The 25831-nt window shown below is 36.1% G+C and overlaps 1 protein-coding gene across 2 annotated transcripts in view; it reads left to right on the top strand.

Annotated features, from left to right (window-relative positions):
• The window catches only part of SEMA3E (semaphorin 3E), a 254468-nt gene that overhangs the window by 125298 nt on the left and 103339 nt on the right, over positions 1–25831 (top strand). For both annotated transcript variants that reach the window (XM_001491062.7, XM_070264478.1), the window contains exon 2: positions 20402–20562. In XM_001491062.7, coding sequence (XP_001491112.4) covers positions 20402–20562 — 161 coding nt within the window. The remainder of the gene's footprint in view (positions 1–20401; positions 20563–25831) is intronic.

Below are 25831 nucleotides of genomic sequence, written 5' to 3'. Positions count from 1 at the left end.
GTTGAGAGAAGGCTTTATTTTTGTAAAGATGAAACTAAAGATCTTTATTAGAGGTCAGGAGAAGAGAGGGCAGAGGCTGTTTAGTTGCAGTCCTTTAACGCCACATCAAACCATGCACCTGTCTAGAAATTGACACCTCTGTTCTTATAAAAACAACTACCAAATTAAATACTGGACAACTCATAAAAATACAAGGCTTAATAATAGTAGCAAAAATGTTGAGGGGCTGGCCTGGTGGCATAGTGGTTGGGTTTTCACACTGCTTTAGTGGTCTGGAGTTCAAGGGTTCAGATTCTAGGTGTGGACGTACATGCCACTCATCAAGCCATGCTGTGGCAGCATCCCGCATACAAAATGGAGGAGGGTTGGCTCAGATTTTAGCTCAGGGACAATCTTCCTCAAGCAAAAAGAGGAAGAGTGGCAATGGATATTAGCTCAGGGCCAATCTTCCTTACCAAAAAAAAAAAAAAAGTAAAAAGAAAGTTAAAAATTTTGAAAGAATTTTTGCCTGCCATTCTGGTACTTAGAATTTAAATTTCAAGAGTGGAGTGGAGACAGTTTTGTATAACATGTTTCAGATTGGGCTTATAAATAAATAAATGATAAAGAAATGCAGCAAGCTTTCTAAGGAAATAAAGACAGGTTTTCTTTCGCAAGCTGAGATGGATGTGGATTGCAAGAAGGAATAGAAAATTATCCCAAACTACTGTTGGTAAGAAAGCAAGGCTTTAAGTCAAAAAATAGACTAGCTGTTTACACTGATCATAGTAATCATGTACTTACAAAATTTCCTATTTCACTTTAAACCTATGTAATAAGCCTAGAGAGCAGCTATGTGCACTTGACAGAATATAATTAAGAAAGGTCTATTTCTACAGGCGAAATCTTTATTTAGTGCCCTTGGCCAATAACTTATCAACATCAAAGAAAGGAGAAAGAAACCCATACATATTGGCCATCCATTAGATACTATGAATCATTTGATTCTTACAGCAAGACTACTAATTAGTTATTATTATCCCCATTTCACACATGAGGAAGTTGAGATGCAGCGAAGTTCATTCATTTCACATATTTTTATCAAGTGCCTAGTCCACAAATGGCTGGCACTGGTCTAGGTTCTGGGGATATCACAGTGACCAAGAGGGAACAAATCACTCCTCTCATGGAATTTTTTTCCTGTTAGAGGAGGAAGAAAATACATGAGTAAAGAAAAATACAAACAGATGAACAAAACAGCCAAGTAGCATTCATGCAATGTAGGATATTAAAAAAGAGTGATGCCACTAAGGGTGCCTAGGTGGGAACTTCAGATTCCTTAGACTGGGAAGACTTCATGGAGAGAAGATCCGAATGACAGGAGGAGTCAGCTGTGTGGAGGGCAGAAGGATGCACACATCAGGCAGAAGGGAGAGTCAGGGCAAAGCTCTAAAGCCCATGCCCTGGAGCTCCTGAGCAAGGGAGAAAGTAGAGCAACATCCAAGGTGAGGTAGGCAGTTGACAGATCCTGACTGAATTTGAGCCAAGATTTTAATCTAAGGACATTGGGAAACAGTTATAGGGTTTTATGCAGAGAAAAGAAAGTCCTGACCCAATCTATTTATTTATGTTTGTTTGTTTGTTTGTTTGTTGAGGGAGATTCACCCTGTGCTAACATCTGTGCCAGTCTTCCCTATTTTGTATGTGGGTCACCACCACAGCATGGCTGATGAGTAATGTAGACCTGTGCCCGGGATCTGAACCTGTGAACCCCAGGCTGCCAAAGCGGGGCAAGCTGAATTTAACCACTAAGCCATAGGGCCAGACCCCCAATTTATATTTTTAAAGAATCCCTCTGGCTACTGTGAGGTAAACCAATTGGGTAGGAGGGGGAATGGGCTGGGTAGAAGCAGGAAAATGGGAAGCTCTTTCACTGGTCCAGTTGAGTGGTCATGGTAGAGATGTTGAGGACAGAGAGTGTGGCATTCAGGGAAAGAAAGATCAGCACAAATCCTGCATTTTTGCCAAGATCCAAAGAACCATTTACTGAAAGTGTAAGACTGAGAGAGGAGTTGGCTTATGGGTAGAAATCAAGAGTTCAGTCTTCATTTGCTAAATTGGTGAAGCCTGCTTGTTAGACTGTAAGAGAAGTCAAGTAGGCATTTGGCTAAACAAGTGTACAATTGGGGCTCAATGTAGGAGATAAAAAATTTGAGAGCCATATAACCTTGAAGAACTTCAGATATCAAATATTTGAATCAGTATATGATGAAGTAAAAGTGAGATTCCAGTTTTAATTTGCTTGTTGTTATGTGACAGAATATTTATTAGGGAAAATATTGTGTTATAGACCAAAGATCAATGAAGTTATTGTTAGAGAAAGATACAGAATTTCTACAAAAACAAAAATTTAGGTGTCGGGGTAATGGGTGAAGGTGTTCAAAAGGTACAAACTTCCAGTTATAAAATAAGTAAGTCACGGGGATGCAATGTACAGCATGGTGATTATAGTTAACAATACTGTATTGTATTTCTGAAAATACAGAGTAGATCTTAAAAGTTTTCATCCCAAGAAAAAAAATTTTAACTATGTGAAGTGATGTTAATAAACACTTTGTGTTAAACATTTTTCAATATATACATATATCAAATTGTTGTATTGTACACCTTAAGCTAATATAATGTTAAAGTCAATTATATCTCAATAAAACTATAAAAAATAACAATTTATACCATGTGCTAGCAAGTTATATTACTCTAACACTGCAATGATCAAATACAAAATGAAAAAAATAGGTAATAGGCATATCCAACTTCTTAGCATGACTTAATTAAATGTATATATTATAGAGAATACATTAGTTTTATAGCAGAGAACATTTCTGAGGTAAGATAACATTGAAATATATTTATAATTTAATTAATAGCTAATTATACTAATACAGTTGTGTATACATTAGTCAACTTTGTTCAAAAATCAGAAATCTTACAAAACGCATTGTTTTGGTGGGGGTATAGATTGAACAATGACAGTCAGGATTGTTAAATATGTGTTAGAGGGAATGAATTATGACGTATTATTCTTTATTTATTTTAAACCTAATCCTAAAACAGAATATGATATAAATTTATAGAGTAGTACTATTTTATTATTTTTGTTTTAAATATTAAATGAGAGCCAACTCATTGTGAAATGGTATAATCCGGAAAAAATGGCTTTTAAAGCATTACTCCAAAATGAATCCTATTTATACATCTAACATTAACAAATAAGTAACAAATAAATAAATGAAATCAAAAACAATTTCATAGATTGAAAATATTTTGAAACGAGGATATTCAGATGATGATCAAACCTACAGCACACTGCCTATTACAAAACTGAGAGCATTTTGTAGGACTTCTAGAAACCTGTTTCCTCCCATCCCCCTCATCTAGGTAAGTTTTGGATAACTAGCCATACAGAAAACATTACAGTATTTCACGTATATTCTTGGCTTCATTAAGTTCTGCTTTGAATATTTAAAACATCTTGTAAAATACTTGTTACTCAGAATCGTGGAATTCTCAGAAACATATATCCAGAAATCACCAGAGTCAAGTTAAGAGTAGGGTTTAAAGGTCAGCTTGCATGAGTCATTTTCCCTCCATATGAAAGAAGCTTTCTCCTTGGCTAGTGTTCAATAACAGCCTGACCCTAAATAAGAGTTGACCTCCCCAGTAGTGGCCTTGGGAAACAATGTATTAAGCACATTTCCTATATTTTGTAATAGTGAGTAAATTATTAAGAAAACATTATGCCTTTTTTTATTGAGTTAATGATAGGTTACAATCTTGTGAAATTTCAGTCGTATATTAATGTTTGTCAGTCATGTTGTAGGTGCACCACTTCACCCTTTGTGCCCACCCCCCACCCCACATTTCCCCTGGTATCCAAAACTGTTCTTAGTCCATAATTTTAAATTCCTCATATGAGTGGAGTCATACACAGATTATCCTTCTCTCGCTGGCTTATTTCACTTAACATAATTCCCTCAAGGTCCATCCATGTTATTTCAAATGGAATGATTTTGTTCTGTTTTACAGCTGAGTAGTATTCCATTGTATATATGTACCACATGTTCTTTATCCATCCGTCTGTTGATGGGCACTTAGGTTGCTTCCATGTCTTGGCTATTGTAAATAATGCTGCAATGAACATTGGGGTGCATAGGACTTTTGGGATTGCCGACTTCAAGCTCTTTGGATAAATACCCAGTAGTGGGATGGCTGGATCGTATGGTAGTTCTATTTTTAATTTTTTGAGGAATCTCCATACTGTTTTCCATAGTGGCTGCACCAGTTTGAACTCCCACCAGCAGTGCATGAGGGTTCCTTTTTCTCCGCAACCTCTCCAACATTTGTTACTATTAGTTTTAGATATTTTTGTCATTCTAACGGGTGTAAGGTGATATCTTAGTGTAGTTTTGATTTGCATTTCCCTGATGATCAGCGATGATGAGCATCTTTTCATGTGCCTATTGGCCATCAGTATATCTTCTTTGGAGAAATGTCTGTTCATGTCTCCAGGCCATTTTTTGATTGGGTTGTTTGATGTTTTGTTGTGGAGTGGCGAGTATTCTTTATATATTATGGATATTAAGCCTTTGTCAGATATGTGACTTGCAAATATTTTTTCCCAGTTAGTGGGTTGTTTTTTTGTTTCAATCCTGTTTTCATTTGCCTTGAGGAAGCTCTTTAGTCTGATGAAGTCCCATTTGTTTATTCTTTCTATTGTTTCCCTTCTCTGAGAAGGCATGGTGTCCGAAAAGATCCTTTTAATACTGATGTCAAAGAGTGTACTGCCTAGGTTTTCTTCCAGAAGCCTTATGGTTTAAGGTCTCACCTTTAGGGCTTTGATCCATTTTGAGTTTATTTTGGTGAATGGTGAAAAAGAATAGTCAATTTTCATTCTTTTACATGTGGCTTTCCAGTTCTCCCAGCACCATTTGTTGAAAAGACATTCTTTTCTCCATTGTTGGCCCTCAGCTCCTTTGTCGAAGATAAGCTGTCCATAGATGTGTGGTTTTATTTCTGGGCTTTCAATTCTGTTCCATTGATCTGTGCACCTGTTTTTGTACCAGTATCATGCTGTTTTGATTACTGTAGCTTTGTAGTATGTTTTGAAGTCAGGGATTGTGATGCCTCCCGTTTTGTTCTTTTTTTCTCAGGATTGCTTTAGAAATTCGGGGTCTTTTGTTGCCCCATATGAATTTTAGGATTCTTTGTTCTAATTCTGTAAAGAATGTCATTGAGATTCTGATTGGGATGGCGTTGAATCTGTAGATTGCTTTAGGTAGAACAGACATTTTAACTATGTTTATTCTTCCAATCCATGTACATGGAATGTCTTTCCATCTCCTTATGTTGTCATCCAATTCTCTCAGAAAGGCCTTGTAATTTTCATTATATAGGTCCTTCACTTCCTTAGCTAAATTTATCCCAAGGTATTTTATTCTTTTTGTTGCGATTGTGAATGGTATTGTGTTCTTGAGTTCTTTTTCTGTTGGTTCATTACTGGAGTATAGAAATGCTACTGATTTATGCAAATTGATTTTATACCCTGCAACTTTGCTGTAGTTGTTGATTACTTCTAACAGTTTTCCAATGGATTCTTTGGGGTTTCCTGTATATAAGATCATGTCGTCTGCAAACAGCAAGAGTTTCACTTCTTCCCTCCCTACTTGGATTCCTTTTATTCCTTTTTCTTGCCTGATTGCTCTGGCCAGGACCTCCAGTACTATGTTAAATAAGAGTGGTGATAGAGGGCATCCTTGTCTTGTTCCTGTTTTCAGGGGGATGGTGTTCAGTTTTTGCCCATTGAGTATGATGTTGGCTGTGGGTTTGTCATACATGGCCTTTATTATGTTGAGGTAGTTTCCTTCTATGCCCATTTTATTCGGAGTTTTCATCATAAATGGCTGTTGGATCTTGTCAAATGCCTTCTCTGCATCTATTGAGATGATCATGTGGTTTTTATTCCTCAGTTTGTTGATTTGGTGTATCACGTTGATTGATTTGTAGATGTTGAACCATCCCTGTGTCCCTGGTATGAATCCCCCCTGATCATGATGTGTGATCCTTTTGATGAATTGCTGAATTCTGGTTGCCAAAATTTTGTTTAGAATTTTTGCATCTATGTTCATCAGTGATATTGGCCTGTAGTTCTCTTTTTTCGTGGTGTCCTTCTCAGGTTTTGGTATCAGCACGATGTTGGCCTCATAGAATGTGTTAGGAAGTGTTTCATCTTCCCTAATTTTTTGGAATAACTTGAAAAGGATAGGTATTAAATCCTCTCTGAAAGTTTGGTAGAATTCCCCAGGAAAGCCATCTGGTCCTGGGGTTTTATTCTTTGGGATGTTTTTGATTGCTGTTTCAATCTCTTTCCTTGTGCTTGATCTGTTCAAATTGTCTGCCTCTTCTTGAGTGAGCTTTGGGAGATTGTAGGAGTCCAAGAATTTATCCATTTCCTCTAGGTTATCCATTCTGTTGGCATATTCTTTTTTGTAGTATTCTCTTATAATCCGTTGTATTTCTGCAGAGTCTGTTGTTATTTCTCCTCGCTCATTTCTGATTTTGTTTATTTGAGCTTTCTCTCTTTTTTTCTTTGTAAGTCTGGCTAGTGGTTTGTCCATTTTATTTATCTTCTCAAAAAACCAGCTCTTTGTTTCATCGATCCTTTCAACTGCCTTTTTCATTTCAATAGTATTTATTTCTGCTCTGATTTTTATTATTTCTCTCCTTCTGCTGACTTTGGGCTTCATTTGTTCTTTTTTCTCTAGTTCAGTTGGGTGTGCTTTAAGGTTGCTTATTTGGGATTTTTCTTGTTTGTTAAGATGTGCCTGTATTGCGATGAATTTTCCTCTTAATACAGCTTTTGCTGTATCCCATATGAGTTGGTATGGCATGCTATCATTTTCATTTGTTTCCAGGTATTTTTTTATTTCATCTTTAATTTCTTCAACGATCCATTGCTTGTTCAGTAGTGTGTTGTTTAGTCTCCACATCTTTGTGCCTTTCTCAGCTTTTTTCTTGTAATTAATTTCTAGCCTTATAGCACTATGATCAAAGAAGATGCTTGTTATTATTTCATTTTTTTTAAATTTGTAGAGGCTTGCCTTGTTTCCCAACATATGGTCTATCCTTGAGAATGTTCCATGTGCACTTGAGAAGAATGTGTATTCAGCTCTTTCAGGGTGAAGTGATCTATATATGTCTATTAAGTCCAATTGTTTTAGTTTTTCATTTAGTTCCACTATTTCCTTGTTGATTTTCTGTCTGGATGATCTGTCAATTGATGTGAGTGGGGTGTTGAGGTCCCCTACTATTATTGTGTTGTTTCTAACATCTTCCTTTAGGTCTGTTAATAGTTGCTTTATGAATCTTGGTGCTCCTGTGTTGGGTGCATAGATATTTATAAGCATTATCTCTTCTTGATGAAGTGTCCCTTTGATCATTATATATTGTCCCTCTGTGTCTCTCTTTACCTGTCTTATTTTGAAATCTACTTGGTCTGATATAAGAACTGCAACACCTGCCTTTTTTTCCTTGCTATTAGTTTGAAGTATTGTCCTCCATCCCTTCACCCTGAGTCTGTGTTTGTCCTTGGGGCTGAGGTGTGTTTCCTGGAGGCAACAAATTGTTGGATCTTGTTCTTTAATCCATTTTGCCACTCTGTGTCTTTTTATTGGAGAGTTCAATCCCTTTACATTGAGAGTGATTATTGATGCATGTGGACTTAATGCTGTCAATTTGTCGCTCATTATCTTGTTTTCCTGTGTTTCTTTTCCTGTTTGCTTTAGACTACCCATTTAATACTGCAATTTCTTATGCTGGGTTTCTTAGATTTTTCCTTATTTATGATTTGTGACTCTGTTCTGTACTTTATTTTAGTGTCTACCTTGAAGTTTGTATTTAGAATCTCGTGTATAATATAGTCTATTCTCTGGTGGTCTCTTACTTACTTGACCAATACTGATTTAGACCCTTTGCTCTTCCCCTCCTAAATAATTATTTTCATTTTTTATTCCAACTCATCTTATGAATTGTAGTTAGAGTGATAAGATCATCCTTGCTTTGGTAGTTTCCTTACCTTTACCCTAATGCTATAGTTGAATATTTGCTATCCTGTTCTGGTTCTATCCATTGGTCTCCCTAGTCTGTGGATTGTGTCCCCTTCCTCCCTTTTTTCTTTTTTCAGGTATGAGAGCCTTCTTGAGGATTTCTTGTAATGGAGGGCTTTTAGTTACAAATTCCCTTAACTTTTGTTTGTCTGGAAAAGATTTAATTTCTCCCTCATATCTGAAGGAAATTCTTGCTGGATAGAGTATTCTTGGCTGAAGATTTTTATCTTTTAAAGCTTTGAATATGTCACTCCATTCTCTCCTAGCTTGTAAGGTTTCTGTAGAGAAATCCGCTGACAGTCTGATAGGGGCTCCTTTATAGGTTATTCTCTTTTTTTTTTCTTACTTCCCTGAGTATTCTTTCCTTGTCTTTCCTTTTTGCCAATTTTACTACTATGTGCCTTGCTGTAGGTCTTTTTACATTGACAAATCTAGGAGATCTAAAACCCTCCTCTACACACATTTCTCCGTCAATCCCTAGATTTGGGAAGTTCTCTTCAATTATTTCGTTAAGCACACTTTCTGCTCCATTTTCCTTTTCCACATTCTCGGGAATTCCTATGATCCTTATGTTCTTACTCCTCATTGAATCCATTATCTCTCAGAGATTTTCCTCATTTTTTAAAATTCTTAGTTCTCTTTCTTCCTCTGTCTGGAGCCATTCAGCCTGTCTATCTTCTATTATGTTAATTTGCTCTTCTATGGTGTCTACACAGGCATTCAGGGAATCCATATTCTGTTTTATCTGGTCCATTGTGTTTTTCATCTCTAGTAATTCTGTTTGATTCTTCTTTATGATTTCAATCTCTTTTGTGAAGTAACTCTAGAACTCGGCTTGTTTCTCTATATTTCTCTCTACCTCATTGAGTTTTTAGATTATAGCTGCTCTGAACTCATTATCACTTAGTTTACCTAATTCCAAGTCCTCAGGACTTAATTCTATGTTTTTATTGTTTTCCTTCTGGTCTGGGGCTTTTATAAATTGCTAGATGGTAGAGGAGCGGTTTTTTCACATGGTGGTAGAATTCGGTTGCAGTTTTAGCCTGTCGCCACTAGATGGGGGGTCGAGAGCCACATGTTATGAGCTCTCCGCCTTGGGGCAAGATGGCTGCACCCACTGGCTTTGCGGGGGGGGGGGGAGGGGCTGTTACTCTCACGTGCCGGTCTGGGTTCAGATCAGTTCTGTTCTCTGGTCTCCCGAGGCCCTTGGTTTATGGGGTCCCCACGGACGGAAGCTTTCCCCCCATCAGCGGGTTTCCACTGAACCAGCGGCAGGAGTCCTGGATGATCCCCGGTCACACAGCCCCTCCCCCGCTCCTTCCCGACCCGCACAGCAGCGATCGCAGACTCTAGGGGAGGGAGCGATGTTCTCTCCTACCGTTCCAGTGCCTCTGAGGCTGTAAGTAGGGTTTATGATCTCCGCCTTCTTGGTTTTGTAGGTCTCTAACTTGTTGGCATTATGTTTATTCTCTGAAATTCAGTTTTTCCAATCCTTTGTTGTATTTTGGAGGGGAGAGAATCCCGGGTCAGCTCACCCCGCCACTTTGCTCCGCCCCCATGATCAACATTATGCCTTTTGATGTAACTCCTAATCTATGAATGAGGAAGGCTAGTAGATTTGCGAAATCATGAGTGACTGAAAATAATTGTTAAAACAAAACCAAATGGGTAAAAATTTGTTCAATAGGGAGCTTCAAAAATGGAGTTACAGGAAAAGTCCAGAAGAAGTCTGAGGGGGCTTGGAGCCTGAAAAGGCCAGATGGAAAATATGGCCCTGAAGACAGGGAGGGTGGATGAGAAGAAAGAAAAGTCTGCATCAACAGTTGTGTCATTGGGAAGGAAGAATCTCACTGAGGCCTCTAGTTGTGAACCCGCTGTCTCCACCCTGACTGTGGCACCTCCTCTGTGGGCAAGTCTATGCATTTCTGTTCCCACATAACTCCCCAGCTGAACAGTTGTGTCTGGGAGTTTGCTGACATCTATACTCAGCCTCTGGGAGACTGACCATGTGCCCTGCCCACTTCTGATTCATAACATTTTTTTGGTGAACTATTAATTGCAAAACTGGTTAATTACATGGGATAATGAAGAATTAACTCTAGTTACTAAAGCAAAAATGTAACACATTAAAATATTTTTATAACATGGTTGAAGCACAAATTTCTACATTTAAGCACCTAGCCTCCTTCATCTTTCAACCATGATTTCATATAACATAAAACTTAACAGTTTGAAAATTTCTTAAATTCAGATGTTGACAAAGTATCTTTAATCCTGTAGAAAAATAGGCAATAGACATAAAGAGAAAAATGACAAAAAGTAAAGACAAAGTACTGTAAGATGTATGATAAGATGCTTAACTTCACCCATGAGAGGAGAAATGTAAATTTAATTTGTATTTCTCCCATCAGATCAGCAAAAATCCTAAAACTTTAATAACACACTATTGTCAAGGCTACCTGGAAACAGTCACTCTCACATATAGTAGTGGAACTTTAAACTGATATAATCCCCATGGAGGCAAGTTGACAGTATCTGTGAAAAATTACAAATTCAGGTATCTTTTGACCCAGTAACTCCACTTCTAAAAATGTATGTTATAAATATATTTTCATATAAGCAAATTAACATATAATCATGTATATACATTATAGTGCTTATTTTTTGAGGAAGATTAGCCCTGAGCTAACATCCATGCCCATCTTCGTCTACTTTATATGTCGGATGCCTGCCACAGCATAGCTTGACAAGCAGTGCGTAGATCCTCACCTGGGATCCAAACCAGCAAACCCCAAACTGCCAAAGCAGAACGTGCAAACTTAACTGCTGCGCCACGGGGCTGGCCCCTGTAGTGCTGTTTTTAATAGCAAAAATTTGACAGAATTTAAATGCCTGCCAACAGATGATCCATAAAATGGAATATCATGCCGCTGTACACTCCTCCAATTTTGATACAGAAAGATTTCCAAGACATAGTAAATGAAGAAAAACAAGTACAGAACAGGATTTACATTATGATTCTTTTTTGTGCACACAAAAAAGTTAGGAATGTATGAAAAATCTATATAGCTTATTTGTTGTACATGCATAAGAAATTCTGAAAAAATACCCAAGAAACCAGACAGGGTTCAGCCATTGAGAGCAAAGGAGCAAGAACTGTACAGGAAGAAGGTGTCCAAATGGGAGGAAGTTTATCATTTTAAACCTTTCTTTTCTTTCTGATTTTGAACCATAAAATGTATTTTCTTTAAAAAAAATATATAAGTGAATAGGCTCAATTTCATCAAGTACATAAGTTTGAGAAACCTTACCTCTAAAATTACTTTACAGAAATAAAATGAGGAATACCAAAATCTTATTTGTGTTATTTTTACAGATGATATTGATCATTAATATCTCTCTGAAACCCCAGATACAGTACCTAGTACAGTGGATGTTCAATATATATTGATTTTTTCACAAAATTGAATTATAATCTGTTATTCTAATCCTAAAATAACTTAAATTAAGAAAAACATACTTTTACCTTGTTGTGTAAGATGTGATGCCCAGCTTTCTTCCATTTACTCCTTCAGGTCTCTCTCTCCAAGTGTACCGTGCTTTGCGACTAAATTCTCCTCACTTGCTCCTAAAAAAATAGTCTTTAACACTCGTTTCATCCACCTCTTGCCTCTTCTGCCCGTTATGCATCTTGAAACCAATTGGTATTTTTAAAATAGGTCTGGTCATATAATTGCTCTTAAAACCTTTGAAGCCCCTCCCATTACATTTAGAATAACATGACCTAGTTTACAAGGCCTTAAAGGAATGTTGGTCGAATGATACACTGTGGTCCCAGTTCAGGGTACCCCTGGCATGCAGGTTCAATTTAGGAAGCTATTCACATAGGACTTGGCCCTTTGGCCACCAATGAAATAAAGTATAATCATGATTAAACAGTTAAGCATTTAAAAATAGTTAAGTCATTGACTTTTATGAAGTAGCACTTTATATTCTTTGATTTTTTCAGTTTAATAATTTAAATAATGTGCACACAAACACACACATGCATAGTACATGGATAGACAATGATTCTGTGTAACCTTGTTGCATGGTGACCTAGTGTTCACGGACGAGTTCAGAGGCCTATAAGCCAGAATATAAGGTATAATACTGAGTAATAATTTATATAAAATAGGAACATGAGGAATTTAAAAATTGTGACATATTTTGTTTTCCTTGATTGAGGGAATAAAAGGCTATTTGATGTCTAAGCTATGTGCATTTGAACACTTTTTGCTTTTGTTGCAAGTGGTTTATGATTAAAGCTTGGAGCACCACAATGCCTGTTGTGGACCTTTGACTTGTAAGAAAGAGAATCTAAAAGTTCAGAGAATGCATGAAAGGCCAGCCACAGTCCGTTGCTAGAAAGAGCAACTAGCAAACCATTGAGCTATCTCCTGTTTACACTTTATAAAAGTTAATTGCTTATTTGTTTACCACTTTGTTTCAACATTATTACAAGCCATTAGCAATAATTGATCAGATCTGTCAAAATCATCAAAGCATGTTGTGAGAAACCTTTTCCTTTTAAACTAAGTTGAAGAAAATTTCTAATAGTCATATCTATATTTCATTTTCATTTGCAATGCTTACGTGTGCAATTCAACATTTTATTGTTGAGTTAATTTTAATGTATGCATTGAATACAATAATTGATTTGGAAAATAATGAAAAGTTTGAAGCCCTGGGTCTCAGGAAGTCACTACTTTGCAGGTGACAGTGGAAGAAGTGTGCATTCAAGAAGAAACGGCCCCTGCCTTGGAAATCTATCTTTGTTTGAGAACTGAATGTGTACGCCCACCTCCCTCATCTTACACATGGATGTGTGGAATTTAAACATATTTTGACAAAGTGAAGAGAACTGTCTCTGTGATATGTTGATGTCAATGAGTTTTAAAGCTATTTCCCTTGCAGGTTAAAAAGAAAGGCTATGAGAGGAAATGACTAAATCCTCTGTGTATATCTTCATTGACAGCTGATAATTAGCATGCAGCTTAGCAATAATAATTAGTTCCCTCTTGAGAAAATTTCCGGATGAACTCAGAGCCAGTGCATCTCAGTTTAGTCTTGTTTCTTTGTCCACTGCCTGCCCCCAAGTAATTCGTGTTATTTTTAGAGTAGGAGGAATTCAAGATGAGCTCCCTCCTTTTAACCGAGTCAGTGCTGGCCATTATTTCAACTGTGTTTTCTGGAGATTACCTAAGATTAGAATTTCTTTTGTCCCCCTCTTCCTGCATGTTGTCTGATTCTTTCGTCTCAGCAACTTGAAGCAGTGCAAAGAGATCAAGAAGTTAGCCACTGCTTGGTGAATATGCCAAGTCCACAGACTTTAATTTGGAGCTAAGATCACTAATAGGGCTTAAAGTGCTTGCTCTAAAACTAAAAAGAGGAAAAATTCTTAAGGAGAGAGAAAAGCTTCCTGTGTGACTTTCTTTTGCCTTTCGGATACACCAAAAAAACGTTTAATACATTTTGAAGCTCTATGGAAAATTCAGTAAAAATATTTCAGTTTTCTCACAAGATGTATGAAACTGAAAATGTCATGAATTGATAAGTCAAAGCAACATGAAAATTTCTGTAGTTATTTGAGGCACTTTATAAAATAACAAATTAAAGAGAGTTAAAATTAAAATTGATATTAACTTGACTTTTCCTGTTGATGTTTTTGCTGTTGATTTATTTTGAATTACATCAATCCCAAATATTGGGAAACTTTCCATTTTATCTTAGTTATATCAGGCTCTGCAAAAATGCATTCAATTTCAGACACATAATTCCTTAACAGACTGGACTTTTCTCAGTTGCTTCTGTAAGGAGTTTTATATATAATAGGTTATGGAGTCACTGTTAATAAGGAACAAGTTTTTAATAAGTCAAACAATCTTTTGGCTCTTTGACTCTGAGGACCAGAACTGGGGATGGCCAAGCTGTGTGAGTTCATAGTGGTGATAGACACCCTGTCTCATGTACATTGGTAATAGCAAGGCTTTCCAGTCAACTTCTCTTGTTCAAATTTTGGCACCAATCCTGACCAAATAACCTTAACTGTGCACGGAATCTCTTAAAACCTCTCTTTCTGCATCTAGAAAATGGGATAGTTGTAGGTCTTACTTCATGGAAGTGCCACATGATTAAATTAGATAATAAATGCCAAAGCTGTTAGACAATATGTGATACATAACTACTCAATAAATACTAATTAAATGTTATTACCATTTTGAGAGTCAGGACTGGGAAGAACAATATCAAGATATATGAGGAAATTTGGTTGCATGAAACTATAAGGCCATTTCCCTCCTCCTCCCCCTTTTATTTATAAGATAATTTTGTTTTTAATAAGTAATACATGTTCACTGGAAAAAAATTTAATAATATGGAAATGTCACATTTCTATATTGTCTAGCCTCTAGAAGAGTCCTAATAGCAATATCCGGAACCTCATTTTCACTGGTTATTGTAATTTTTAAAAATACCATTTAAAATGATATTTTCACATCCATCTCTTTGTACATCTAATGACGTTGTTCTTTTTATGTGAATTAGTTTTTGTCTTCTTCTTTATGACACGTTTATTTACAGAACAGAGGTGATAATTTTTCTTTTTTCTTTAAAATATTTTTTCCAACATATTGAAAGAACAATAACTTTTTTCCATATCTATGCTGTAAATAAGTACATTTGTCAGGTTTTTTTAAATAATTATGTTTCTACTTTGTTAAACTTTGGAATTCCATGATTTACCAAACTTTCCTGTTTTTATCTTATTAATTGCTTTTATGTTTACAATACTCTTCTTAGAAATAAGGCATACTTCAATTCCTAGAAATTTCATATGGATCAGAGAGGTGAATGTTTCCTCATTCCAAAGGAGAAAAGAAGTGGAAATATTCTCCGTGCAGTCACTAAGGTTTATTCTCCAGTTGTATGAGTGACTTTAATAATTCAGTTATTACAAAAGATGGCTCAAGATCAACTAGTGAAAAACCCAAATTTTCATTTTTGGCAGATGTTCTTCAACACGTAATAAGATTATATTGAACATCTATATACAGTAGGTCAACTTATTCAATCTAGTGGAAATACAGATTGTAATAAATCTATGTTACTATAAATTTATCCATGAATAAAGACAGACTGGATAGGTTTGCCTTTGGGATTGATACATATGCTTCATGGTAACAGGTCTGACCCCCCATACTTATAGGGACCACACTACCACATGGCTTCCACATTTAATTATGGATGGATAATTGATCCCAAAGCATCCAATCTAGAGGAAGCCAGCAATCTATGAATTGTGAACCTTGACTAAGGCAATTACATTCTTTTCCTTGAGGATTTGAATTGAAAAATGCAAAAACTATTGTCATACAGTGGTGGAGTGAGAATTGAAAGGTCATACAATTGGGGGCTAATGCAGACATATTTGGCCATCAACAAACTAACGAATAAAACCTTTAGAATCAGTACAGTGAAGCAGTGGTGTTAAGAGAAGCAAGAAGCAAAGATCCACCATCTTCTAAGAGATAAATTACCTTGTGCTTCTGTTGGTTTTTTTAATTACCATGATACCTGGTTTTCTGTCCTTGGATTTGCATTACCCTGATTTAGTTAACATCTGTTCATTGCAATCATTAATGTCCTGACTAACATAGCCACCCATGGCCACAAAGTCACTTCTGGTAGTCACTTTGATATAAATTCGGTTGGCTTGTATTGACAGATGTAATTATAAGCAGAGGTATGGCACTTAATACCTTATTTTTTAGTGATGTTGGGTATCCATCATAGTATTTTTCAGCATTCTTATTAGCCCTTAATACCACGTGTATAAGTCAGAGTTCTCCAGAGAAACGGAATCTATAGAACCAATAGGAGATAAATATATATAATGAGGAATTGGTTTATGCTGTACAGAGGCTGAGAAGTCCCACAATGTGCTGTCTGCATCCTGGAGAGTCAGGAAACCTGGTGGTGTAGTTCACTGTGAATCCAAAGGCCTAAGAACCAGGTAGCTGATGATGTAAGTCTCAGTCTCAGGACAGGAGAAGACTGATGTTCCAGCTCAATCAGTCAGGCAGAAAAAAGGAGTGAACTTTTCCTTCTGCTACCTTTTGTTCTACTCAGACCCTCAACATATTGGACGAGGCCCACCCACATCAGAGAGGGCAATCTGCTTTAGTGAGTCCACCAGTTCAAATGCTGATCTCATCCAGAAACACCCTCACAGATACACCAAGAAATCATCTTTATCTAAATATCAGGGCATCCCATGATCCAGCCAAGTTGACACGTAAAATTAACTATTACACCAGGCAGTGCTCTTAAGTAACTGATATAGTTTTTCTCTTGTTTTGTTGTGACTTTTACTTTGAATTTTAGGAAGCCTGGAGTCAATGTTGGTATTCACTCTAACAATATATAGGATATTAGAGAATGACTTTCAGTAAATAAAATTTATTCCAGCCTTATCTTATTTTCTTTGTTTTTTTTTTTTTTTTTTTTTGCCTTCATCTGAACACTTCTAGCAATATATTTGTTTGTTCAGTTGACTATATTTGTATAAGTCATCTCAGATCATTTTTGGGAAGAGGCAAGTTAAATAAAAGAGAACCGGAGTTAAGTTGAAGCATAAATATACACAACCTTTTAAAAAAAAGTTTCTATTAAAGTTTCTATTAAAGAAAATAATAAATAAAATAAAATAATTCTATTAAAGAAAATAATAAATAAAATAAAATAAAAAATAAATAAAAAGTTTCTATTAAAGAATTCTGCTGTGACCATTATTCCAGATATGTCTACAGCACAAATATTTACCCATGATGGATACTTTTAACTTTTCTTGACTTAAAGTCAAGGATGTTGGAGAATCACAGACAGGAAGGATAGTTTTGGTCATAGAGAAAATTAAAGATCACAATCAGAATTTATGCCTGTGCAAATGGACAAGAAAAATATAAACTGTTGCATGGATATATTTTGATTAGTACCATGATTCTGAAATAATACATCTACTGACAAGCCTGAACTTCCCAGGAATCATTTGTTGGCACTATTCTGTTGTACAGTGAGGGTCAAAGCAGAGAGTTGCAGAAGCATTCGATACGCTTCTTTCATATTGTGAAAATGTTTAAAGAAAACTACAGTCTATTTGCTGGGTCTTATAAGTTTAAAAAATTACTTTAGAAATTATTCAAGGAAGTTTCTTCATAAATGAAATGAGATTTCATGACGTATTGCCTAAGGCATGCATACAATATTCCATTTTATGTATCCAAACATATCTTGGCAGCAATTTCCTCTGAGGCAATAAGAATGAGTCAAAATAAATAAGCTCCAAAATTCCTTATAACTTAAAAAAAAGTATTCTCTGACTCTATAATAATTTAAATATATGAGAAGTCAGAAATGAATTTTTAACTAATCTTTAGGCAAGCTTAAATATGGGGCGTGGTATTTAGACTTGTTTATGGACCATTCCCACTACTTGTTAAGCTTCTAAAAATATAGGTTTAGCACTATACTTTGAAAAGCTCTGTAAAACATCTGTATGTTGGGTTTATTTTTTTACAATGTGTTGTCACCTCCATTTTAGAGATGCAATTTAGTCAGAGAATTCAGAATTTTGAAGGTGGAAGGGTGATTAACACATGAGGAAAACAATCTAAAGAGCTAAGGTGGTTGTTCAAGGTTCATGGCAAAGCCAAGACTAGAACCTGGCTCTCCAGATTCTCAGTCTACAGGACTTTCTCTTATGATATACACATCTGTTGTACTTTAATTCTCATGTTTTTTCAGTATTTGAGCGATTTTTGTTGTAATATTGTATATTTGTAGGATGGTCATTTAGTCTTTGGGCTCTTGAGTTTCTCCATCAGTAAAATAAAGGACAATGGTAATTTAAACTGTTATGCTATGGTTGTTTACTGTTGTGGTGAAAAAAGATAAATGTAAAAGCTATAAGAAGCGAACGTTTAACGAATTTGCATTAGTTGAATGCACACTGCAGTTTTTTCCCTTTGCATTTTCCAAACTATGTCTCTGCAGGAACATGGGTGCATCTTTGTGATCTCACGGGATAGGCTTGGCCATAGAGAGATGGAATTCATTCATGGAGTGCCTCCTTTAATGGTTGGCCTGCCATTTATTCTAATTCAGACTTTTTTGATATTGGCATAGACTGCTCCACTGTGGCAACACATTAGGGTAGGGCCCTCAAGTTTGACTCTTTTCATGATTTTCTCTTATTTTCCGGCAAACTTAGTCTCCTAAGTTCTGCATCTTAGTGTGTCTGGTAACTGTAATTTAGAGACCTGCTAATTCTAGCTAATATGTAACCATTCTTTGATCAGTTGCCTCCTTTCAGATAATGATTTCACTGTGCATAAAACTTGGGGTTTGTAGCAATCTATCCTAATAACTGGGGAACCTCTTCTGCCAAAGAGTCCACTTAGCAACTCTGATATAAAACCATAAATGATTATATATAATGACAAGGTATGACAGTAGTGGATAGCTTTGATCTATATTTTTGTTATGGTATTGGATCCCTAAAATATGCAGCTCTTGCTGTTTGTGAATGACTAGTAAGGAAGGGAAACTGTGTGATTCTACTTTGACAAATTTGTCTCTCAGGATTCAAGAACCCCTAATCTCTCAAATTACTATTTTCTTCCTCTCCAAATAAAGCACCTTATTATTCTCTCCATCCCTTCATCAAAACTTGTTCTCAGTTTCTTTATTTAGGTCAATAGTCAAATGACTCAATATCGCAAGTTCTTTAGAAGAGATGCTTTGATTTTAGCAGTATTGCTTATTTAAAACTAAAGATTTAAAGTTAACCCTACTCTACACAATTTTGGACATCAACAATTTCAGAGTATAGATATAGGCAGTGAATACATTCTTAATAGTGGGGAAAAGACATTTCATCTCTCTTTTCTCAGAAACAGATGAGGTAAGACTGGGCACAATGCTCTAGATTTGTCATATTTCCTATTGCTCTCTGTGTTTCAGTGTTCTGCTCACCAATATTCCACATTTTCTGTCAGATGCATTAGGCATTGACCTTTGGAAGATGAAGTTATCTTCTAACTTGTCAATATTTTCCAAGGAGCTTCTCCAGGAATTCTTCAGCATGCAGGCTCTAGCCTTTGGGCCAATATACTCTCTCGTCATCAAAGGCTGTCATATATTATATACTAACCTTAAGTGCTGAACTACATATACGATTAAATACTTTAAGCAAGAAAACAGATAAATGCACACACATGAGAGGTTTGCCAGATTCTGACTTTCTAAAATTAAATGTATATATAGCTGAAACAAATAATTTGTAATTTTGGACATAGGGATGAATGCATAAACCCTAGCCAAAATCACAATGATAAAATGTAGATCCCCACCAGTATTATCAGTCATGCCCAATGTACTGAATGCTACCATGTGTTACCTCACTGTATTAACTGTATTAACAACCCTGATAGTTTCCAGACTTGGACAATTTAATTTTTTCTGAGTTGGTGTTCATCTGGAATCAAGTGGACACGTTTTGAGAATATTTATTATGCATTTGAGATTTTTGTTACACATAAGAGAAGTAAATATAAAAGTCATAATAAAATGACTTTTCCACATAGCACTTTACATTAAAGATTGTGAAGGAATATTCCTTCTATATTTAAAAACATAGGATATTTCCCCTACATGTTAAGTTGACTCGAAGTTTTTATATTCATAAACTTATAAAAGATTTTAATTTGTGCATATTAAAATGTATTCCCAGTTGCACTCTTTCTACATGTTGAACAAATTTTTTTAAATTTTTCCAGTTTTATTGAGATATAGTTGATATATAACATTGTATAAGTTTAAGGTATACAACATATTGATTCAATATGTATATAAATATATATATAGAAATGGTTACCACAATAAGTTTAGTTAACATCCATCACCTCACAGTTAGAATCTTTCTGTTGTACTGAGAACTTTTAAGATCTATTCTCTTAGCAACTTTCAAATACACAATACAGTATTGTTAGTGCATTGTATAGTTTTAATCTTGAGTAAGAAATTTTAAAGTCTTTATATTTATGATGAAATGAATGTTAACTACACAGTTCCAAAAGTATGAAAATAAAGCCATGAGAAAAGTGTTATAAAAGTACTGTATTTTCTCTTGTGTTTAGCATACATTTCCTTTTACATTTCAGAGCTTTTGGATCTAAACAGAACATCAATCTTTCACAGCCCTTTTGGATTTCTTGATCTGCATACAATGCTGCTGGATGAATATCAAGAGAGACTCTTCGTGGGAGGCAAGGATCTTATATATTCCCTCAGCTTGGAACAAATCAACAATGGCTATAGAGAGGTATGGAAACATCAAACTATATTTCAGGAGGGAAAGAAAAGGGGTGACGGAGATATCTTCTTGTACGGGTGTTACTTGGATTAGTTTTTTCATTTTCTTGGCCACTTTAACATTCTGAGTGATAATATTATTGATAGAAATAAAATATTCATTAAACATGAAATCATTTTGACAAAAGCTTATCAATTATCAAGAATGAACTTTTTCAGCACACCAGTGATCTCTGTTTTCCCAGAAGACTTCAGATTGGAGCATTTGCCGTTACTCTTGCATGATGGCCCTTGTCACCACATCTGCTATCCTGAGACCTGGATTTGGAACATGCTGATTTGTAGTAGTCCCCTTAGGCTTTATTACTCCAAAATCCCAGCCTGAAGAAATATGGATGTGTGATCTTGATATAGTGAACTCATGTAGTTCTATTGGTAATATCACTAATTCAGATGGATGCTGCTTAAACCTGGAGGATTAAAGTATATTAAAATAGGCAAATGCCCAATATTTTCAAGGAAAGTTTAACTTAATAAGAAGAAAAGTAGTTCTTGTAGTCTATGCTTATACAGAACTGAATTGGGCTAAACTTTTTTCAGACCCATGTCAACCTTATATAAAAGATGCAGAAATATTTATACTATTAATTTTTTTGCATAAATGTATTACATATTTTCTTATAATTTAATAATTTATTTCTATGTTTGTTAAAATGATCACTATCCATATTTTTTAAAGTCATTTTTAAATAATTTATGATGAAAGGTAGCATCCTTTCGTCCCTGCCAGTTCCTAATTCCTAGAGGAAATTATTTAAAACTGCTCTGTTATTTCTTCTGGTTCTTACCTCCATATTTCTATTTATTTCTATATGTGTACATATTTCTATATGTGCACTGTTATTTCTTGGTATCATTGATTTTAGACAATATTTGTTGACTTTCTGTTTAGGAAGATGAAGATTTTAGCTTTCTTTATTTGCAATACGATAGCTAAAATATCTGTGCACTACTGCACCGGCAACACCCAGTCATCTGCCCCCTCATCTTCCCAATGTAGCTACACCATAACTTTCAGTTAAGTAATAACTATTTACGTAGTAGTAGCTATTTACATATTATTTAAATACGTTATTATAATTAGGAAAATATATCGCACTTCTTTCCCCCTCAGATTAAATATTATCCCTTTTTTCCATTTGCTTATATTTTTATATTACTCTCACTAATTTTTCACCAAACTCTCTACTAGAGTCTTTGTACTCCTCTCAATGTAGTGAACTGCAGTGGTTTCCATCAGGTCCAAGTTTTTGGTTTTTAAATTAGAGATATCCATCTTGGTTCTCTTGTCTCAACCGTCGTCCTGGAGCATCCCCTTGATCTCCTACTTGTATAGCCTTCTTTTTGAATTTAATATGACATTTTACTGAAACACACCTTCTACTAGATTCTTGAAGAAGGATCCAAAGTAAAATTTTGAGTTTTTTATGTTTGAAAATAATATTATTCAAACTTCACACGTAATTGATAGATGGATGTAAAATTCTACAATGAAAATCACTTTCTTCAGAGTTTTGAGGATATTGCTCCATTGTTTTCAGACTTCCAATACACTGCTAAGTCTGATGCCATTCTAATCTCAAAGTTTTGTATATAACCTGTTTCCTGCCACTTCATCCCTCTAATTCTGATCCATGCAGCTCTGTGTTTTAAAATTTCCTCAAATTTCTCTTAGATTTTTTCATCCACTGTGCTGGAACACAATGGACCTTCTACAGAGGACTCTGTGGCCTTCAGCTCTGGAAAATGTTCATTATTTCTTTGATGTTTTTCCTTCTTTCCATTTTCCTCCCGACTCTCTTTCTGGGACTCCTGTAAGTCAGATTTTTTTTCTCAGTTGTCTGGCCTTCCTATTTTTTATACAGACTTGGAACTGTTTCTTCTGGTTTCATCCACACCCACCACTTTTCCCATTCTCAGTGGGACTCTAGACTTCCAATTCCTCAGAATTTCTGAAGTTCGTTTTCATGAATCAGCTTGTTTATTAGGTCCCTTCACCTTGCAGGCATTTAGATTTCAGCTTTTCTAGTACGGAAAGCCAGTCAACACTTGTCCACACGTCGTAGAACTTCCCAAATGTTGCTGATATTTCTTTGGCCTCTCCACTCAAGTTCTATTAGTCCTGTTTGGATTATGTCCTTTTACTAACATTTTAGTAGTTACAGGATGGAGTGGAAGCACATATTGTGTTTCACTCTCTTTCCTTTTTTCTATCAACTTTTATTTTCTCTGTAGTTCTCAAAAGAGATGATCTCTCTTTGTCTCTACATGTATATTTACAATATATATTTTAAAATTGTATGTGTATTTATATATAAACTATGAATATACATTTATATTACACATACACATACCCTCCCCCATACACACACGCACATCTCTAACACCATCAATGACCTCCTCTTTCCAGTCAAATTCAATGGGTTTTTCTCTCCCTCAGATAGTCTTTTCCCACTAACTGTGGCATTCACCTCATGGCTTTCTTCTTTTTGTCTCAGTTAGATCATCTACATACTCCACTTTTCTGTGAAGGAATATCTAAGCTAGGGATCATAAGTATGGAGGAGCCATAGAACAATCTCTGTTATGGGCTGAATTTTGTCCGCCTTATTCATATGCTGAAGCCCTAACCCCCAGTACCTCAGAATGTGACTCTATTTGGGGATGGGTTCTTTAAAGAGGTGATTAAGGTAAAAATAAAGCCATTAGAATGAACCTTAATCCAAACTGACTGATGTCCTTATAAAAACAGGAAATTTGGACACACAAAGAGACATCAGGGATGTGTGCCCACAGAGGAAATACCCTGTGAGAACAGAGTGAGAAGGCAGCCATCTGAAAGCCAAGGAGAGAGGCCTCAGAAGAAACCAACCTTGCCGACACCTTGATCTTAGACTTCCAGCATCCAGAACTGTGAAATTTCTGTTGTTTAAGCCTCCAGTCTGTGGTACATTGTTATGGAAGCCATAGCAAACTAATACAATCCCATATTAAAGTTATAACTATGTGAATATGAAAAGATCCTCCAAAGGATCTGACACCCAAAAGGTTAAGAATCTTCACATTAAGGAAGTAGTTCTTAAATTGTTGTCCTTTGATCAGAATCATGTAACTCTCATAGAATGGGTCTCTGGAATTCACATTTATAACAAGCTTTCTAGATGACTTTTATTATACAGTCTCATAATTTTCCTGAGCCGTTTCCTATGTGGAACTAAGACCAAGAGATAGCAGCTTCCCTCTCTAATGTGATTCCTCTTTAGAGTAGGGGAAATTGAATCACTTATTCTCCTTTACAGTTTTTGCCTAATTGTACCCTCAAGCCTTTAATGCTGGAAAGACTTGCTTTTATGGAGGAAGTGACCTGTGAAGACTATGTAAGAGTAAGAGACCTGGAAAGTGATGATGTCTTATGAACTGCATCTTGGGGAGCAAAACAGAATAGTATGTGGCCATTGAAGCTTCCTGGTGCCAGCTAGCAAGGATGTCAAGGAAAGTAGCGATACAAATTATTACATTGAATAACTTTGCTACATTCTAGGGTAAATCTTCATTTTGTGTGGCCTGAAGTGTCTACAGTTTGGTGGACCTCCTCAGAAAATACAATTATTTCAAACATAAATTTAAAAATTGCTAAGGTCCCCCCCAGGACTGCAAAAGGGCTGAGTGCCAGCAAGGGGTCCCAAAGCTTAAGCTTCATTAGCTCTGAGGTGACTTCACCTCACCTGCATTTGTTATTTTGTACTTTTCTAGACTCTTTCCACAGAATGATTAGCAATAAAACTCCAAACAAGCCTTTTGTGTTTGTTTTCAGTAACAGCAGAGTTAGAGTGAGGTCTGCTTCATAGACATTCTGTTTAAAGGAGTGGACTTAAGAATGAGAGCCAGTGCCTCAGTGCCGTCCAGGCTCTGAAGACGTGATGTGTCTGCTCCCGGACCAAGCTCTCCTCCTGTCTTTTCTGGCCCTTGCTCCTTCGATTATTTACCTGTCATTATATTTTGAATCTCTTCTGCTTTGCGTTGTCTAACTCTGAGTTTCTCAATCTCGGTACTACTGACATTTTGCATTAGTCTAAGTTGGGAAAGGGAGTGTCCTGTGCACTGTAGCATGTTTAGCTGTATCCCTAGCTTCCATCCAATAGATGCTAGTAGAACTCTCCCCCAAATCATGACAATCAAAAAGTCTCCAGACATTGCCAGATAACCTCTGCAGGCAAAACTGCTTCAGGTCAAACCGCTAAACCTAGTTCATCATTCTATAAGCAGGATCCAGGACCGCTCATAAAAAAAAAAAAAAAAATACTCCCTTAAATCTGTATCTACCTGGTGATAGAACATACTTCCTTCTTCCTTTGGGATCAGGGGCCTTGAAAGAGTAGCCAAAGCTCATTTTCACTACTTTCTCACTTTCTACTTACTTCTAGGTTCTACACAAAAGAATATAATGTAGGGGCCGGCTCCGTGGCCTAGTGGTTAAGTTCGAGTGCTCTGCTGCGGCGGCCCAGAGTTCGGATCCTGGGCGCGGACACGGCACCGCTCGTCAGGGCACGTTGAGGTGGCATCCCACATCCCACAACTAGAAGGACGTGCAACTAAGATATACAACTGTGTACGGGGGTGGTTTGGGGAGATAAAGCAGAAAAAAAAAAAAAAGACTGGCAACAGTTGTTAGCCCAGGTGCCAATCTTTGGAACAAAAAAAAAAGATTGGCAACAGTTGTGAGCCCAGGTGCCAATCTTTAAAAGAATTAAAAAAATGAATATAACGTAAATATGTTAGAAAGCATAATAATGAAATTAACATCTGTGAACCCACCAGCCAACTCAAGAATGAAAATATCACCTGTCCCATAGTAGGTACAGCTACCCTTATCTCCTCTGCCTTTCCCTCCTCAGGCCTCCTGCTGCCTAGAAGCAATGACCCTGGATTTTATGTTTATCCATTTTTTGTTTTTATTTTTTAAATTATCTTATCATAATGGATGTTTCCCTGTACAGTATATTTTTTCGTGTTACTTGTTTTGAGCTATGTAAAAATGATATGCAATAGTATATTGCAGTCTTCTGGAACTGCTTTTTGTTTGGTTTTATTCAGTATTATTTCTTAGATTCAATTATGTTACTTAGAGCATAGTTCATTGGTTGTCGAGGTAGAATAGTGAATTAGGAACACAAATTAGATTTCTAGGTTCAAATCTTGCCTCTAAATTTATAACATTG

The sequence above is a fragment of the Equus caballus genome, chromosome 4 (genome assembly GCF_041296265.1).
Source record: "Equus caballus isolate H_3958 breed thoroughbred chromosome 4, TB-T2T, whole genome shotgun sequence".
Classification (NCBI taxonomy): domain Eukaryota; kingdom Metazoa; phylum Chordata; class Mammalia; order Perissodactyla; family Equidae; genus Equus; species Equus caballus.
Note: the sequence above shows the minus strand (reverse complement) of the source record. Positions and strands in the feature narration are given on the sequence as shown.